We start from the raw sequence: 19,350 nt of genomic DNA, 5'->3' as shown, positions 1-19,350 counted from the left end.
TTGATTAAGCAATTCACCACTAGTGAGAGGAAATCCTTGGACAGAGGAAAAACAGTAGAAGAAAATTGTTGGAAGAAGAAAAAAAAAACAGAAAGCGCAAGAAAATAACAGGAGAAAGAGAACGAAATCTTTGGGATTTTTTTGTTGCTGAAATAGGGTACTTATGTTTCTCATTTGATTGGAAAATTTAAAACAAATTATATTCTAAAAATGGTCGAAGTGACCCACAAACCTTGAGCGTAAACACAGCGTAGATGACCAGCTAAAAATATATTATTTCATTCTGGCACTAGAAACAAGATTCAACTAACTAATTTGAAGGAAAACATGAATGAGCTAAATAAAGAAACAACGTGCTTTTATCTAACAAACTCATGATATTAGTCCTTGCGATGACTATGCAAGTTGTTAAGTCTAAGAATAGAAAAATAATTCACCACAGAGATGAGTTTCAGTCTCCTAGAAGATTTACGGTGCTAAATGGGTGAACCACCACCTTGGAATCCAAAGTGGGTTTATGAGCTGCTAGAGAACTCATCGAAACTTTGAGACCTCGCCAGATGAAGTAACAATAATGACTAGACAAAAAATTCCTAGAGTTTAGAGTAAAGCCCACAAATACCTCTAGGCTAAGGATGCGATAAGAGCCTACAAATAGGTTGCTTACTGAGGATATTTATACTCACCCTCTACAAGTAGGTTGCTTACTGAGGATATTTATACTCACCCCTTTTTACATTTTCTTTTTAAGTAACGTTGTTGGTCAAGGGGGAAGAGTTTAGGTACTATGCTGTCACAAATTGGTATCGACTTGGAGTGTTGGTTATATCTATTTCCTTCTGGTTGTCATTTGTACTTATTATATCCCATTCTCATTCCCTATTTGTAAATAAATTTGACAACACTTGATTTGTTTTGTTTTAAAATTGTGTATCATTTTTTATTTTTGACCATAATGTTGTATGACTTCAAATCGCATAAAATTTTACTGTATTTTTCATACTTTTGCTTTCATTTGTTTACTTTTTTTTCTTGTACTTTTAGTCACGGTCTGAAATTTAAAGCCTAATAAGATTAAAGCATGACACTTCAACTTTGTGCTCAAGTCATAATAAGGAAGACTTTGTGGAGGAAATATAACCATGGGAAGAATTGGAGCAAGTAAATTAAAGACATGTCAGAACTATGTAAGTTGAGTGAAAAGTTCATTCCAAACATTTTTGTCATCTTTCACTCGTGCAACTCGTATGTGGTACATTTTTCAGCTTTGATTGACTATTGCAATTCGTATGTAGTGTTAGGAAAAGAATATTGAAAGAGAGAAAAAGATAAAATAGATCAAAGTTGCAAATGCTTTATTATTGTTTTCTCACTCAATGCTTAAAGAGTTACAAAGTTTCAAATATTTATAGACTTATACACTAACACCAAAAAGAGTAAATTATGAAAATCCTACTAAAGATAAATTCAATTCTACTGACAACTAAAATAATCTTGATCAAAACTTTGAATATTTTGAATCATATCTCAACTACTTTGAACCATATCTCAACACTTCTCCTTAATTCAAAGTTGCAGATGTCAAGTAATTGTCTGAAGTCGCATAACTTTTCTTTTAACAAAACCTTAGTAAGTATGTCTAACTTTTCTTTTAACAAAACCTTAGTAAGTATGTCTGTTTTAACCCGTATAATGTTTTTCTCAACTTGTATACCTTTGTTTCTCTGTCTTTCTTTATGAATCCCTCTGGTTGTGTTACATAGACCACTTCTTGTAAATCTCCATCAAACTGATAAACAGGTCATCGCAATGAACTGCATCTCAATGTAAATCTCCATATAACTTTCATTTGCTATGTCAACCATATCCCATGTTTCATTTTTCTCAATGGACTGTATAATTTATGTGCTTTTGATCGAGTATAATAACCAATGAAAATGCATTTTTTAGATTTTTCTATCAAGCTTTTAACGAATTTGAGGATGCTTCAAATCATAAACAACAAAAACAAAAACTCGTAAATGACTTACAGACGGTTTCCTTTCATGTCATGCTTCATAACCGCCTTTGTTGGTGAGAGATTTAATAGATAGACAAATGTTGCTACAGCTTTTGCCTGAAATTGGTTTGGAAGTCTCCTTGCTTGTAACATACTTCTTGTCATCTCCATCTCCACAATAATTCGATTTTTTCGTTCAGCGATTCCATTTTGTTCTGAAGTGTATGTAAGGAGCTGTTAACTCCCTTTGGATGTCATTTTCTTCGCAAAAGAGATTGAACTCTCTAAACATGAACTCGTCACCTCTATCTGTGCGAAGAACTTTAATGTAGCAGCCACTCTGTTTCTCCACCATAGTTTTAAAATTTTGAAACTTTTGAAAAGTTTCTGACATATGTTGTAGGAAGTAAACCTAGCTCATGCGAGTATAATCATCAGTGAATAGTAAAAAGTATATACTCCAACCCAAGGACTTAGTTTGCATTAGCTCACATAAATCAACATGAATTAGTTCTAGACGATGTGAAACTCTTTTAGCTTTTTCAATAGGAAAAGTCTTCCTAGTTTGCTTGCCATAAATGGATCTTTCACATAAACTAATTGAATCAATTCTTAGTAATCCGTAAACCATACTTTTATCTGTGAGTATTTTCAGGCCTTCATATGAAGATGTCCATATATAAGATGTCATAATGTGAGTCATCTTTTGTACTAGCAGTAAGAGCAAAATCATCCATGTTAGAAACATCTAATTTGAAGTCATGGCAATTTGAACCTTATGGTCTGATTTCTTATTTTTAATTACACATGTGTTGTCATGAAATAGAACGCAATGTCTTCTGGTCATCAATTGTTCAGCACTCAATAAATTATACTTTAAATCAGGTACAAATTGAACATTATCTAATAGTTTTATCTTACCATGACTGGTTTCGACTTTCACTGTGCTTTTTCCCTCAACTTGCATCTCTTTTGTATTTCCAAGCTGCACCTTAATTCTTTGGGTCTTATCAAGCTCTTGGAATAAAGATTTGATGTCTGTCATATGGTTCGAGCATCTGCTATCAACAAACCGTAAATCGCCTTTTTATTTTTATCAATACACCCCATAAAAAAAGCTTTTCTTCTCCATTTTCTGCTGCAAAATTCATTTGTTGATCTTTATACCAATAATCAGCTTTTATGTGCTCATACCTTCTGCAATGGTAACATTGTATAACATTCCTTATATTACTTCGTTCATTGAATTGCCTTTGTCCATCATTTGTCCATCTACCCCTGTTACCACGACCACCATGTACATTTCTTAGCTTTGATCTACCCCTTTTGTCCTTGGCTCATTTTGTCTCTATCAACCGTTTTCTTTGTCTCATCCCGTCCTTTCAAACTGATCTCTCTCCTCTTGCGAGACATGGTCGATAAGTCTATTTTCTTTTCTTCTTTCTTTTTCAATTGTCACTTTTGTTAAACCTAAAATAGATCATAACTGTATATACTAAAATAGTCTAAGATTTACTAGCTGTTATGATTTGAAGGGTTTGTTACCAAATCTATGATTTTATGGTTTGTTACCAAATCATAGATTTGGAATGTAATCTTCATTATACGCATCTATAAATACATGAGGTCGTGACCCATATAGGTCATCGTGCCATTCAATCTAACATGGTATCAGAGCCAAGGTTTATTTTTTAAACTCCTCGCCATGTCTTCTTCCTCCTCTCCATCCACCATCTCCAACACCGTCTCAACTACCATGGCGACTTTTGGCCTTAAACAATATCCAATCCCTCTACACCATGTTGTCACAATTCGTCTAACCAAAAACAACTTCATCATATGGCGTGCCCAGCTCCTCCCCTACCTACGGAGTACGAAGCTTATGGGCTACCTCGATGGCACCAATGTTGCACCTGCCAAGCTGATCCCTTCCTCAACTGCTGCTGGTGCTGAGCTGGTCTCTAATCCGGCCTATAATCAGTGGTATGATCAGGATCAACAAGTCCTTAGCGGCCTTCTCTCCTCCATGTCTGAGGAGATTCTTCATGATGTGGTTGCCGCTACTACGTCCAAGGAGGCGTGGGATACCCTGCAGCGGATGTTTTCATCGTCAACTCGTGCTCGCACTACTCAGATTCGTGTTGAGCTCGCCACGTCCAAGAAACGAGATCAATCTGCTGCAAATTATTTTTGCAAGATCAAAGGGCTAGCCACCGAGCTGGCCGCCGCCGGCTCTGCCTTGCAGGATGATGATGTGATCGCGTATCTTCTCGCTGGTCTTGGCCCTGACTATGATCCCTTCGTCACCTCAATGACTACCAAGAGTGAAGCCCTCACGCTTGATGATGTGTTTGCACATCTAATGACGTATGAAGCTCGCCAACTACAACACCAGGCTGAACTTCAGTTAAATCCGGGATCTTCGGCCAATTATACTGGTCGTGCTGAACTTCAGTTAAATCTTGGATCTTCTGCCAATTATGCTAGTCGTGGTGGTCAGCAGAAGAATCGTGGGCGTAGGGATCGCGGTCGTGGTCGTTCTCAAGGTTATGCACCCTCTCGTCCTGCTGGTGATCGTCGTGGCCCTTCTGCTCGTCCTTCCTGCCAGATCTGCGGCAAAGTGGGGCATACTGCTATCCGCTGCTGGCATAGGATGGATGAGTCCTATCAAGATGAACCTTCTTCTGCTCCTCCTACGGCACTGGCGGCTACTTCCTCTTACAAGATTGACCCAAATTGGTACAGCGACACAGGCGCTACGGACCATATCACCAGTGACCTGGATCGTCTCGCTGTGCGTGAACGTTATCATGGAGGTGAACAAGTTCAAGTCGGCAATGGAGCAGGTTTGCGTGTTTTGCATACTGGTCATTCTCTAATTAATACTGCTACTCGTCCTCTTGCGTTGCGTAATATTTTGCATGTGCCTGAAATTTCCAAACATCTTCTTTCTGTTCATAAATTTTCTCGTGATAATGACGTATTTTTTGAATTCCATCCTTGGCATTTTTCTATAAAGGATCGACAGTCGAGGAAAAGTCTCCTAAATGGGAGGTGTGAATCTGGTCTTTATCCTATTAAGCCATCCGATGTCGATAATCTCAAGCACGCCTTGGTGAGCAGATCTACTACTCACGCCCAATGGCATGCACGTCTTGGACATCCTTCATCTCAAGTAATAAAATCCATTTTGCGTCTAAATAATATTTCGTGTGCTAGTGAGTCATCTTTGTCAGTTTGTAATGCGTGTCAGTTAGCAAAGAGTCATCGATTACCATATACTAGTTCTTCCCATAGGTCTTCGTCACCTTTGGAACTTATTTTTTCGGATGTTTGGGGCCCTGCACCTCCATCTGTTGGGGGTTTTAAATATTATATTAGTTTCATTGATGATTTCAGTAAATTTTCGTGGATCTATTTGATGCATGATCGTACAGAAGCTCCTCGTATATTTTTGCAATTCCAAGCTCATGTTGAGCGCCTCCTAGATACTAAAATCAAGTGGGTCCAATCTGATTGGGGTGGGGAATATCAGAAAATTCATAACACATTTTTTCGTTCCCTTGGAATTGGTCATCGTGTTTCGTGCCCTCACACACATCAACAAAATGGGTCTGCTGAACGCAAGCATCGTCATATTGTTGAAACTGGCCTAGCCCTTCTAGCTCATGCTCATGTACCTATTAAATTTTGGGACGACGCGTTTCTTACAGCCACATATCTCATCAATCGTCTTCCTACTCGTGTCATCGATAAAAAATGCCCCTTAGAGCTTCTTTTTCATACCCCACCAAATTACTCCTTATTAAAAAATTTTGGGTGTGCTTGTTGGCCTCATCTTCGTCCTTATAACAAACAAAAGCTCTCTTTTCGATCAAAGGAATGTGTCTTTCTAGGCTACAGTTCTTCACATAAAGGGTATAAGTGTCTTGACACCGATTCTGGTCGTGTCTATATGTCTAGAGATGTCATATTTGATGAAAATGTTTTTCCATTCAAGAGAGCCCCACCTAATTCTTCCCCAATCATGCAGTCGACGCATAATGCCCCTGATTTGTGCACCTTGCATTTGGGTAATAGCAGTACTAATTTGGAGAATGATCACATGCATATGTCTGGGCCTACTAACTCTTTGGATGCAGAAAATTTGGTGTCTACATCAGCTTCGGAATTGCCGCAACAATCCTCCGCGTCGCTGCCATGCGAATCGGCGTTGGTTGTTCCGCCAATGATTGAGGCCTCGGCTCCTCCGCCAGCAGATGATATTGCGCAATGCCCGGTCGAATCCTCGGCCGCTGGTCAACCAACTGCTGTAGCATCGGTTGCTCCCCTCGCAACGGCTGATACGGCCGTCCCCTCAAATGTGGATCCTGCACCTACTACTCATCCGTATGGTACTCGATTGAAGCACAATATCAAGAAACCCAAGGTGCGTACAGATGGAACAGTAACATATCTTGTAGCTCGGTCTTCTGCCTCTGAACCTACTTCACATATTACTGCTATGGAGCATCCCCTCTGGCGTCAGGCAATGAATGATGAATTTCAGGCACTTCAAAAAAATAAGACATGGCACTTAGTTCCTCCTCGTGCTGGTCTTAACGTTATTGATTGCAAATGGGTTTTCAAACTCAAACAAAAGCCAGATGGCTCTATTGATCGCTACAAAGCACGCCTGGTTGCTAAAGGTTTTAAACAGCAGTATGGCGTTGATTATGATGATACCTTTAGTCCAGTTGTTAAGCCCACTACCATTCGGCTCTTATTATCTCTTGCTATTTCTCGTGGTTGGGCTATTCGGCAGATTGATATTCAAAATGCTTTTCTTCATGGCCTTCTTAATGAAGATGTTTATATGAAGCAGCCCCCTGGATTTGTGGATTCTCAACACCCTGGTTATCTCTGCAAGCTGGATAAGTCGCTTTATGGCCTTAAACAAGCTCCGCGTGCCTGGTTTTCTCGCCTTAGCTCCAAACTATTACAGCTGGATTTTACACCTTCAAAGGCTGATGTCTCTCTTTTTATTTTTAACAAAACGGGCATTCAGATGTATATCCTCATCTACGTTGATGATATTATTATCATCAGCTCATCTTCTACGGCTACTGAGAAACTTCTTACACAGCTTCAGGATGATTTTGCCGTCAAGGATCTTGGTATTTTGAGTTATTTTCTTGGGATTGAGGTCCGCCATACTTCTAGTGGACTTATTCTGACACAACATAAATACATTCGAGATTTATTAGCCAGAACCAATATGCTCACCTCCAAAGGTGTGCCCACACCTATGCTTCCCAGTGAGAAGTTGTTATTGAATGGTGGTGAAAAGCTCTCACCTGAGGATACTACTCGCTATCGAAGTGTCGTTGGTGCTCTCCAATATTTGTCTCTGACACGTCCTGATATATCCTTCTGTGTCAACAGAGTGTGTCAGTTCATGTCCTCTCCGACTTCTATACATTGGGCGGCAGTCAAACGAATTCTCCGTTATCTACATGACACTATTGATATGGGTTTGTGTCTTACAAAGTCCAGCACTGATTTGTTGAGTGCCTTTTCAGATGCTGATTGGGCTGGGAATCCTGATGATCGTCGAAGCACTGGAGGCTATGTGATCTTCTTTGGTGGCAATCTTATCTCTTGGAGTTCGAGGAAACAATCGACAGTTTCTCGTTCTAGTACGGAAGCCGAATATAAGGCGGTTGCTGATGCCACTGCCGAATTAATTTGGATCCAAGTTCTCTTGCGTGAGCTCGGGATCTCGCAAGCGCGAGCGCCTAGCCTATGGTGTGACAACATTGGTGCCACCTACCTATCCGCCAATCCAATCTTTCATCGACGGACGAAGCATGTTGAGGTTGATTATCACTTCGTTCGTGAACGAGTATCGACTCGTCAGCTTGATGTTCGACTCATATCTTCCAAGGATCAGCTCGCTGATATCATGACAAAGCCACTGCCAGCTCCTTCTTTTAGCTATTTTAGGCGCAATCTGAACTTAGTAGTACATCGTTCAGATTGAGGGGGGATGTTAAACCTAAAATAGATGTATCTACTAAAATAGTCTAAGATTTACTAGTTGTTATGATTTGAAGGGTTTGTTACCAAATCTATGATTTTATGGTTTGTTACCAAATCATAGATTTGGAATGTAATCTTCATTATACGCATCTATAAATACATGAGGTCGTGACCCATATAGATCATCGTGCCATTCAATCTAACAACTTTCTCTCTCAATTTCTTTTCTTGCGTATGTGATTCCTTTGTCGATGGTTCATCAGTTGCCAACTTGCCTGTAGCTTGCTTCGTTTTCACTCAATCTTTGTCTCCCTATAGGGTGATCTTTATCATACTATTAATCAAGACCCTGATCCTTGATGCAGTATGCTAGCATCGATCATTGATGGTAAGACACTCTCATTCTCTCTCTCGCTTGTTCCTCCCCCTTGCCTTCAGAATTTTCGTGTCATAGCACTACCACTGTCTTTGTTTCTACGGATCTCTCCCTTCCAAATTAATCAATTGAATCGTTGATTTTGCATGCAAAGACGATTGGAGATATTGTGTGCAACAGATTGTAAGTTGAATTTTCAATTCGACCCATTAAGCTAGTTTGGTTTGATTTCCTATTAGTTTCATTTGGGAATATTCTAGTTAGTACTGATTTAGGATATTTTTAAGAATTGATGGAGTATCTGCGAGCTAGATAGAGATCGATCAAAATAATCTTTACCCTGTTAGATTGTTATAAATAAGATAAGTGGCTTTCTTGTTGGATGATCTTATAGTGATGGTAGATGTGTATGCATTTGTTGTATGTGTTATATGTCATTTATTGTAGATGCATGTATTATGTTATTAAAATATGAGTTATTGGGTCTCATGAATGTACTGTGTATTGTTAGGTCAATGTTTTAACCAATGGAACTATTCAACTTAACTTTTGATTAAGTTGGCTACTCCGCAATGATATACGGTGGATTAAACCAGGCTCTGATACCACTTGTTATTTTGACTGAAGAGGAAATCAATTGTTGTTTTGAAGGAGGAGAAAATTGTTGACGAGGAAAAAGACAAAAGAAAAAATCTTGAAAGAAGAAAATAACATAAAAACAAAAGAGAGAGACAGTACTTTGAAGGCGGATGATTTTATTTATCATTAGTTAGTAAATTTAAATAACAAATTATATTCCGGAAGAAGTTTGCAACTTAATTAGAAGTGGGAACTTACTTAGAGAGCCTTCCCACTCACCATGCGGTTTACAGAAAAATAGCTACCTACAAATAGTAACTAGAAATTAGGAATGATTTTCAATTACTCGTTTATCTAACATCAGCTCTCACACAAGAGTGGTCTTTGGTGAACCAGTCACCCTATTATTTGAAGACAAAAACGATAAATGACCATACCTAAAATGTCAAATTCAGTTGTATCTTCTTTCTTCACTATTAAACTTCTAGCAACGATATTTAATGTCAACGGATATAATGGTTAGTGATTATCTTCATCTTAGCAATTGATCCTCTTCTGGAGTCTCACATTTATTATTTTGAAATGTGATCACATACCCCTTTCTTGCAATTGACCGATAGTAAGCAAGTTGACCTTCAAATAAGAAATCTAAAACACATTAGAAATTAACTCTACAAAGCCATTTCTAGTCTTGATATCTACCCTCATTTTCCATCACTTGGACTGTTACATTGTTACAAGACAAACAATAGCACAAAAACTTTCATCAAAAGTTGAGAAGAATTCCCTACGACCTGAATATGGTTGCTAAATCCAGAGTCTAAGACCTGCACTCCTTGATCTGCAACGTTCATTGCATGGAATGATATTAACAAAGTTTCTTCTTCTCTTTTCTCCACAAAGATGGATTGATCTCCTTCTTCTTTTTCAGCTTGGTATAGCATCAATTCTTGTAATGTCCAAGACATCCACATCGGTAGCATTCCACCTTAAACTTGTCAAAATTTCCCTTGCATTTATTGTCATAATCGCCTCTGACTAGATCTGATGACCTGTCAACATCTCTACTTCTTTCCCCACCGCCTCTTCCACGACCTTTGCTTCTTCCTCGGCCTCTACCTCTAGAACTTGAAACTTCACCTGGTGTGGATATCTTTAAGGTTGTCACCTCCACTATTGCACTTGTGCGATTAAGCTTTTGACCATGCACTAACAGGGAGCTTTGAAGTTCATCAATTTGTATCTCCTCAACATTGTTTGCTTCTTCACTAGAACATACAATATAATCAAACTTTGGAGTTAGAGATTACAAAATATTTTCTACAATTGTAACATCAGTGATTGAATCACCATGCATCCTCATTTTATTTGCAAGACCCAGAACATTGTCAATATAATCATTCACGGTTTCTCCCTTTGGATTTGGAGAATTTCAAAGTCTCTTCTAATTGCTTGAAGTTGAGCACGCTTTACTCTCGTACGTTGAGCCTTGGTACTTCCTCTTCATTGAATCTCAAATCTCCTTGGACGTCTTCTTCTGAAGCATCATTTCCAAGATAGTTCGATCAGTGGACTGGAATAAATAGTTCTTGACCTTCAGATCCTTCAACTTTGATGCTACCAACCATTGCTGTTGAACAGCGGAGAGTACCTCACCTTCACTTGGCTCTTCATAACCCGTCTCCACCATATCAAAGAACTCCTTTGATCTAAGGAAATTTTCCATCAACATCGTCCAAATCTCGAGATAGTGGGTTGAACAAAGTTATCAACTTGTCTCTCTGCTGCTATTCTTGTTGCTGCTAGATCGCTCTGATACCAATTGTTAGTGGCATCACAGAAATTTAGTAGAACTTTTGGGAGAAGAGAACCTTATATTACTAAAAAAGATGTTAAATGGTTTTTCTACCATTTTCCACCCATGGCAACATAAGTATATATATGTAATTTGGGACATTGCTCAATACTATTCATGATCCAAAAATTCATGCTACTAATTAAATAATTAAATATGAACTAATGAACCTTCCTATACATGTTTCTATAAGTAATAGTTAGTGGATTAATTGAACACAAGACCGACGGCTAGTTGTGCCATGAAGTCTATATCATAATGTTTTGTTTGCTTTCACATTATTTTAAATGTTTATGGATTTTATTTCTAGGAGTTACGATATAGAACTATTTCAAAATTTGTTTATTTCTTACCTATTTTCAAGTATTTTCAAGGGAACCCGAAAACACTTTTAGTTATTCTACACGTAATTTCCTTTTTAGAAAAAAAAAATTTTGACAACTTTTTTTGACACATGGTTTCTAAACATAAGACGTGTGATTATGGGCAACATGTTTGGGTAGAGAGATCATAGCAACTTCCCAACCATAATAAATAACTTTAGAAACTTAATTGATTTAGATGTTTACATCCAAACTCTTTATTTCTTTCTTCTTTTCATTCGAGTCAAAATTGACTCCTCATTCTATTTTCCCTCAATTTCAGCCAACCTTGAAATCTCTTTTATATATATAATAGTAAAAACATTATATTATCACCTCAACCTAAAAGTAAAAAATTTGAAGACTATCTTCACTAGAATTGATTTAATATTGAAAAAGAAGTATATAGCTTTGGAACCATCTATATTGTGACGGCTAGTCTCTCCATATATTTTTTTCTTCTCCCTCTTCCCTTTCTTCTTCTCATGGAAACCTCTACCAAAAAATAAAAAAACAACAACAACAATAATGGAAGTCGTATTCTATATCTACATCTAATAAGTATGAATGTAATCGCCTAAGTTCGCTAGTAGATATTATCTTCTTTGAACTTTCCGTTTCGAATTTTCCCTCAAGCTTTTTAAAACGAGTCTGCTAAGAAGATGGTGCTTCGTTCTCTTCCCTAACTGATTGTGAGATCCCACATCGGTTGGGAAGGAGAACGAAACATTCTTTATAAGGGTATAGAAAGCTCTCTTTAACGGGTATGTTTTAAAAAACTTGAGAAGAAGCCCGAAAGGAAAAGAAAGTTGAAAATGGTCAACAACTTCAAAAGATGAGCTTTAGTTAAGACATTATTGTATGATGGGTTAATGTTTGAATAGTGATGTCCAAAATGGTTGGATTGAAAGAAAAAAAAAAGGAAGAGCATAGAGTAATTAAGAGGATGTTTATTGTGATAAATGGGTTTCTCATTAATCTCTCTTCTTGGTAGTTCCAAGGCAAACTAAAAAGCTTTCTCCCAAAAAATGACATCAACAAACAAAGAAGGAAAGTGTTGAATAACGTTGATGATGAGAGAAGAAAGGTAAGAGAGTTAGTGGTCTCTCAAGCGGCACAAAATAAATAAACAAATAATGTAATGTTTTTGTGTGTTTCGTTTGCTCCATGGAGATGCCACGCCACTCCACTCCCCCTCCCTCTTTCACTTTGACGTGTCATCCACTTTGATGCCCCCTCTTCATCTCCCATTAAATACCCTCTCTTCTTTACTCCCTTTCCCCCCTTCTTTCCATAGAGCCCCCTCCCTCCCTCCCTCCCTCTCTCTCTTTCTTTCCTTCTTCTTTCAATCCAATTCAATCCAATCCAATCCCATAAACAACTTTGGACCTCCAAAAATGCCTCCCTCTCTTCAAACTAAAGATGCATCCTCTAATCTCACTCTCAAGGTACGTTAATCAAAGCCAAACCTCTTAAATTTAATCTTTTCATTGCACCTTTCTAAAATTTGCTTGCTTTTTTGGCTCTTGTAGTTTGTAGACGTGAGCTATCGAGTGAAGGTGGCGGACAAGAATGGAAATTCCTTCGGACGGATTTTCACCTGTGCCTCCGATGAGACGACGGCGGCGCCGCCCCTTCAAGAACGGAATATTCTTCATGGGATTACTGGGGTTGTGTCGCCGGGAGAGATTTTGGCTATTCTTGGCCCCTCCGGGAGTGGGAAATCAACTCTTCTCAATGCTCTTGCCGGAAGATTACAGGCAAGGGATTTTAAATGCTTTCAATTTTTTAAGAATACAAATAAAATTGAATATTAATTAAGAAGCTGGATGTTATGTCATTATCAGGGTAACGGTTTATCCGGGTCAGTGTTGGCCAATGGTCGGAAACTGACTAAATCCGTACTCCGGCGAACCGGGTTTGTGACTCAAGATGACGTCCTCTACCCACACTTAACCGTCCGAGAAACGCTCATATTCTGCTCTCTCCTTCGACTACCACTAACCCTTTCGAAGCAAGAAAAAACCGCGGTCGCCGAGTCGGTGATCGCCGAGCTCGGGTTGACAAAATGCCAGAACACGATCATCGGCAACGCCTTCATTCGCGGTGTCTCTGGCGGAGAACGAAAGAGAGTGAGCATAGCCCATGAGATGTTGATTGACCCTAGCTTACTGATTCTAGACGAGCCGACGTCGGGGCTGGACTCGACCACAGCGCATAGGCTGGTGATGACCATGGCGGGGTTGGCTCGGAAGGGGAAGACCATAATCACGTCAATTCACCAGCCATCCAGTCGGGTGTACCAAACTTTTGAGTCTGTGCTTGTGATGTCAGAAGGGCGGTGTTTGTATTATGGAAAAGGAAATGAAGCCATGACCTATTTTGAGTCCATTGGCTTCTCGCCGTCTTTTCCCATGAACCCTGCTGATTTTCTCCTAGATCTCGCCAATGGTACGTATAAATTTTCTTCCTTACTTTCTAAAATCTCATTTTCTCTCTAAATTTTCATTTTTTTTTTTTTTTTTTGAATCCCGACATACCCATTATTAAAGTTTTTTGATTTAATAAGTAAATTAAGTTAGAAAGCTGATAGGATCAATTGGAAGGGAGACCGATCATGGATTTATAAGTAAGGAATATATGAGCCCCGTTAAGAAGTCTAAAGATAAAGCCATGAGAATTATACTCAAAGTGAACAATATCATATCATTGTCAAGATTAAAGTTACGTGAGCTTATACTCAAAGTAGACCAATATCATATTATTGTGGAGAGTCGTTATTATGGAGAAAGGAAGACATTCGGGGAAGTGAAGTGGGGAGGATAATTAATGCATTTGTGGGATTTTGACTAAATTTTATTAAAAAAATATTCCTTATTTATTTATTTATTTAATAGTCTTCATTGTGTTCCAATGGCGGTGGAATGTGGATGGGTGAGGTGGTTAACTTTTGAAGGCTCAATATTTTTATATATTCTTGAAAATCTCTGTTTTAAATCTGTGCTATTCTAAGTTTATGAGTCAGAAAAATTCTTATTCTATCTCCTCTTTCTCTCTCTTCTTATATGTCTTCTTTTTCCCTTTGTTAGTGAGTAAATTAGTGGATATTGCGTCCATGTGTTGTGGTTTTTTTGGCCATTATGGCAGCGTCATCCACTATCCATGGGAAGCTTTTAGGGTTTCCTTCACAGCNAAAAAAAAAAAAAAAAAAAAAAAAAAAAAAGAAACTATCTTTTTATATAAATTTTAACTTTTCACATATGCCCTCCATTTTAGGAGAAATTAAAAAGATAAGTTTGGTGGGTGTGATTTGGAGTTGCTTTTAAGTTCTTAACCCAATTCAGTAATTAGAAGCTTATTTAGATCTCTTCAATTTTGTTTTCTTTAGTTTTGTCAAAGTTTATGAATTTTAGGTCCAAAAAAACAGTGATTTTAATAATGATTATCCAATCAATAGATTTGTTTTGACTTCTAGATTTTATGTCTTTTTTATTATTATTTTTTTAAAATAATAATGAAGGAGAAAAAATAGGATCAAAAGACAAGTTGTGAAAGAAATTAAATCTCATAAATATCAGGAGCTTGAAATGACCATAAAATAGGGGACAGACCCACNTTTTTTTTTTTTTTTTTTTTTTTTTTTTTTTTTTTTTTTTTTTTTTTTTTTTAATAATTTAAACACATTATATTATACTAATCACTTGTTTAAAGTGGGTCCTAAATTAGATACCTTAATTACAAGGTAATAGATTGAATAGTTTTCTTTTACTTAAAAAAAGAAAAGTCTATATATATATATATATATATATATATATAGATATAAATTCAATCACTTTCTTCAACTTTTTTTTGAATTAAAGAAAAACCTCCACTTTTGTTCCCAACTTTTGAAATCAAAGCTCCTAAACATCTGGTTTTTAGAGGGTTCTTTTAAAAGGGGTCTTTACATCAATCTCAAACCCTTTTATGTTTGTGGAGTATGCATTAGGCGCTCTGCCCCATATGTCTACAACCCTAGAGATGTCTTTAGGGAGAGACAAAGGTCTCTTTGACTTTGACTTTGACTCTCTTTTTTTTCTTCCTTTCTTAGTGTTTTTTGGGATCATAGGTGAGAGAGGATACAAAACTTTAGGTTAAAATATTCATGTGTTGGACACATTTATGTATAACTTATATAATATGCTTTTTTGGTTTATAAGATATCATCCCATTTAGAACCCCATGATTGTAAAGTGCAAGGATGTAGTGGGGTGGGGGAGGTTTTGACTTTGAAATTTTTAAAGTTTTACTTCTTTTTTTAAAAGAAGTAATAATTCGTGAAATGATGTGGGCCTTAAAAGTAAGAAGGATACTGGAGATTCAAATTTACCGTTCTTTAGTTATGTTGAGGTTAGTAATATATGATCGTTGAAAAAATCGATAGAATAGAAAGGAAAGCTTTATGGATTAGGATTTGACGGGCAAGACGATTTTAAAGGTAAAAAACGAAGAAATTTAGGGTTTTTTTTTTTTTTTTTTCAAGGAGTATGGCTTGGGTGTTCTTCGTTCCCTTCCTTTATTTTTTTCCCCTCAAATAATTGATCAATTGATCTTAAACAAAACTGAGGGAGTGTAGTCCCTACTTCCCTTAGGTTGAAATTTATAATGGGACACTTTAGTCAAAAGTTTTGGAATAGTCCCTCTCAGACTTTTTGATATCAAAACTTCTACTTTGTTAGGCCTCTTGTATGATCTCAAGAGATGACAACAATATCTAGACGATGACATTCAAGAGTTTTCTGACCTCTCTTCTATCCCTCCAGTTATATTCAAAAGAATATTGGATTGGATCTATCTCCCTTATTTTCTGTGTGGAGACTTTTTCATAGTCGTTAGAGAGTAAGGTTCGAAATCGCATCTAACGATTTCGACTAAAATGACCATTATTGATATTTCTTAATCAATCGATCCTTCTCGCTACTTTCTCTCTCATATCAACCTTTCTCCCTACTCTTATCTCCTCCAGTTTCTCTCTCCAAAAAAAAAAAGTCATCGTACATTTGGTCGACATGACCTTTCACATCGGAGAGCTGTCTCAAAAAGAATCAAGCAACCTGAATTGTGAAACGCATCGAACCTAGAAACATAAAATGTAAGTTAGGCCCTACACGTGTAGGGATGAGATTTAGCAATCCCAATGGCATATAATGATAGCATTTTGGAGTGTTAATGAGAAGCCGTGGGGGAAGTGGAGAGAGAGATGGCCGCCCAAAATGGTTGGTGGAAGGCACCAAAGTAGTAGTGGAACTCTTGCCTTTACCACCAACAATGGTCACCTTTTTTTGTTTGCTGTTCATTGTCTTAAATATTTTGGTTGATTTTAATATCATTACTTTTTAAAGATGGTGCATTTTGGCCATGCTTTTTTGTTGTTCATGGGAAAGAATGATTAAAATAGCTATATAATGGAAAACATCCACTTTTAGAATCTACACGTGCATGCATTTCAATGGCTCTCTCTTTTGCTTTAGGGTTTTTAAGCTCTCAATAATTGCTTTTTATTTTGAATTTTTTAAGCCACCAATTGAAACATTCCAACCAGATACTCTTATCCAACCGCACTTACCTAATTACTTCATTTTTATTGATAAATAAATAAATAAATAAATAAATATACCCTTTTTTTTATATTTATTTATTTATCAATGATACATTCTTTTTAAAATATATAAATTTTTATTGAATAGTGAAGTTTGTGAACAGTAGAAATCATATTGTAAGCTGTAATTTTGGGGATATGTGAAATTTAGAAGTTGAATTGAATTGTTTTTTCATGTTTGCATGCATGCAGGTGTGTATCAAGTTGACAATGCAAGTGAAGTGGATAAACCCATCATTAAGCAAACCCTAATTACTTCTTATAACACTCTTTTGGCTCCAAGGGTAAAGGCAGCTTGTATGGAAACTTCAACAAAGGAAACAATGTCGGGTGAACGGAAATCAACTCGAACTTGTAAAACTAGTCTGATCTTGTGGTGCTACCAATTGAACATTTTGCTTCAGAGAAATCTCAAAGAACGAAAACATGAAACGTTCAATGCGTTAAGAGTCTTCCAGGTTATAACGGCGGCGATGCTAGCGGGATTGATGTGGTGGCATTCTGATTTTCGAGATATTCAAGATCGACTTGGCCTACTCTTCTTCATTTCCATCTTTTGGGGAGTTTTCCCTTCGTTTAATGCTGTATTTGCATTCCCCCAAGAGCGAGCAATCTTCCTGAAGGAACGAGCTTCTGGTATGTACACGTTATCATCATATTTCATGGCTCGAGTCATTGGAGACCTTCCGATGGAGCTCATCCTTCCGACAATTTTTCTCACAGTTGCATATTGGATGACCGACCTGAAACCAGATCTCGTTGCTTTTCTCTTGACTTTGTTGGTCCTCCTCGGCTATGTGCTTGTATCGCAAGGGCTCGGCCTTGCTTTAGGTGCAGCAATCATGGATGCCAAACAAGCTTCGACTATAGTAACTGTGACGATGCTGGCATTTGTATTAACCGGAGGGTTTTACGTACACAAAGTACCATCATGCATGGCTTGGATCAAGTACATTTCAACGACGTATTATAGTTACAAGCTGTTCATTAATGTGCAATATGGTACCGGAGAGAAGATATGGTCGTTGCTCGGTTGCTCGCACCGTGGAAGCGAGCATCCAAGCTGCAAATTCGTGGAAGAAGATGTGGCAGGGCAAATAAGCCCTGCGTTGAGCATTGGAGCTTTGTTGTTTATGTTTGTGGGTTATAGGTTATTGGCATATTTGGCTTTGAGACGCATCAAATAGAACAAAAGGGTTCTAGAAGTCACCAATGAAGGAGAAGAAGCTGATTTGTTGAGCCAATGAAGCTGCATTGCCTGTTTGACACACTTGAAAAAAAGAGTCCACTAACCATTTGGTTCTCCACAACTAATGATGATTTGGGTAAATGTAAATAGCCAAGATGAAGTTCATGAATGTTTTTTTTTTCTTTTTTTATTCCTAGCAAGAAGCGATCTCTCTGTTTTGGTGCATCCATCAACAGATTGAATAAACGATTTCTTGAAATTATCAATGAAAAATTAAGGCCCTCTTATACATCATTTTTCTTGTCACTCGTTAACTTAATTCAAAGTATATCAATGAAGGAAGTAACCAAACTGGTCCATGTGGTTTGTGTATTAAACGCTTAGAGTTGGAATAAATGGTTGAGGATTGTTGGGAGGGACTTCCATCATTGGTTAATTTAGAGGATAATCATTGACTTATGAGTATGGTTTTATAAGTAAGTACACAACTCCACTGGTACGAGGTCTTCTGGGAAACCAAAAACAAAGTCATGAGAGTTTATACTCAAGGTGGACAATATCATACCATTGTGGAGGTCCGTGATTCCTAACATGGTATCAGAGTCATGCCCTTAACTTAGTCATGTCAATAGAATCTTCAAATGTCAAACAAAGAAGTTGTGAGTCTCAAAGGTGTAGTAAAAAAAGTGACTCCAAGTGTCGAATAAAAGGTGTACTTTGTTCGAGGGGTGTAGAGAAAGGAGTCGAACCTCAATTAAGGGGAGGTTGTTCGAGGGCTTTACAGGCCTTAGGGAAGACTCCGTGATGTACTTTATTTGAGGGAAGAAAGTCCCACATTGGCTAGTTTAGAAGATGATCATGGATTTATAAGTAAGAAATACATCTCTATTGATACGAGGTATTTAAGGAGACCAAAAACAAAAGGTTATTTATGATCTTTAGAGAAAATATATGAGTATTGGGTATTGTATATGTCATAACCTAATTATCCCATCACCTTCGAATATTAAGAATATTTAAAAGAAAGGATGTTGTGTTTAGTTCGTTGAACGAACATAGAACTTTGTTCCTGACTTTATGAGATTGCGCCGTTTTGTTTATCTTTTTAACATCTTATCGCAAGTGTAATGGGAAGGTCTTGTGCAAATTCAATGTATATCAAAGTCTTCCTACTATATATGGAATGCTCCTCACATGTTCCCTTCATGAATCATTTCTTGGCCATCCACTCAAATTGAATATGCCTTTAATTCTAGATGTGAGACTATGTGAACCAAAAACTGCCTTTTTAAAGTGTTTTTCTTTGAACTTTTGTGCCTATAAGATGAGAA

The 19,350-nt window shown here is 37.4% G+C and overlaps 1 protein-coding gene and 1 non-coding gene across 3 annotated transcripts; both read left to right on the top strand.

The window, feature by feature from the left end:
- Positions 1–4,235: 4,235 nt before the first annotated feature.
- On the top strand, positions 4,236–4,375 carry LOC111789454. Its single transcript, XR_002814352.1, has one exon. It is a non-coding gene; the product is annotated as a small nucleolar RNA Z247 (small nucleolar RNA).
- An 8,130-nt stretch (positions 4,376–12,505) lies between these two features.
- Positions 12,506–18,310, top strand: LOC111788643 (ABC transporter G family member 25-like). Of its 2 annotated transcripts, XM_023669063.1 has the most exons (5): positions 12,506–12,640; positions 12,725–12,952; positions 13,040–13,643; positions 17,023–17,466; positions 17,554–18,310. In XM_023669063.1, the coding sequence occupies exons 1-5, from the start codon at positions 12,590–12,592 to the stop codon at positions 18,015–18,017; spliced, it is 1,791 nt and encodes a 596-aa protein (XP_023524831.1). In that variant the 5' UTR covers positions 12,506–12,589; the 3' UTR covers positions 18,018–18,310. The 2 variants fall into 2 exon arrangements, with proteins under 2 accessions (XP_023524831.1, XP_023524830.1); XM_023669062.1 differs by having other exon boundaries at positions 17,023–18,310.
- The last annotated feature ends 1,040 nt before the right edge of the window (positions 18,311–19,350 follow it).

The sequence above is a fragment of the Cucurbita pepo genome, chromosome LG02 (genome assembly GCF_002806865.2).
Source record: "Cucurbita pepo subsp. pepo cultivar mu-cu-16 chromosome LG02, ASM280686v2, whole genome shotgun sequence".
Lineage (NCBI taxonomy): Eukaryota > Viridiplantae > Streptophyta > Magnoliopsida > Cucurbitales > Cucurbitaceae > Cucurbita > Cucurbita pepo.
Note: the sequence above shows the minus strand (reverse complement) of the source record. Positions and strands in the feature narration are given on the sequence as shown.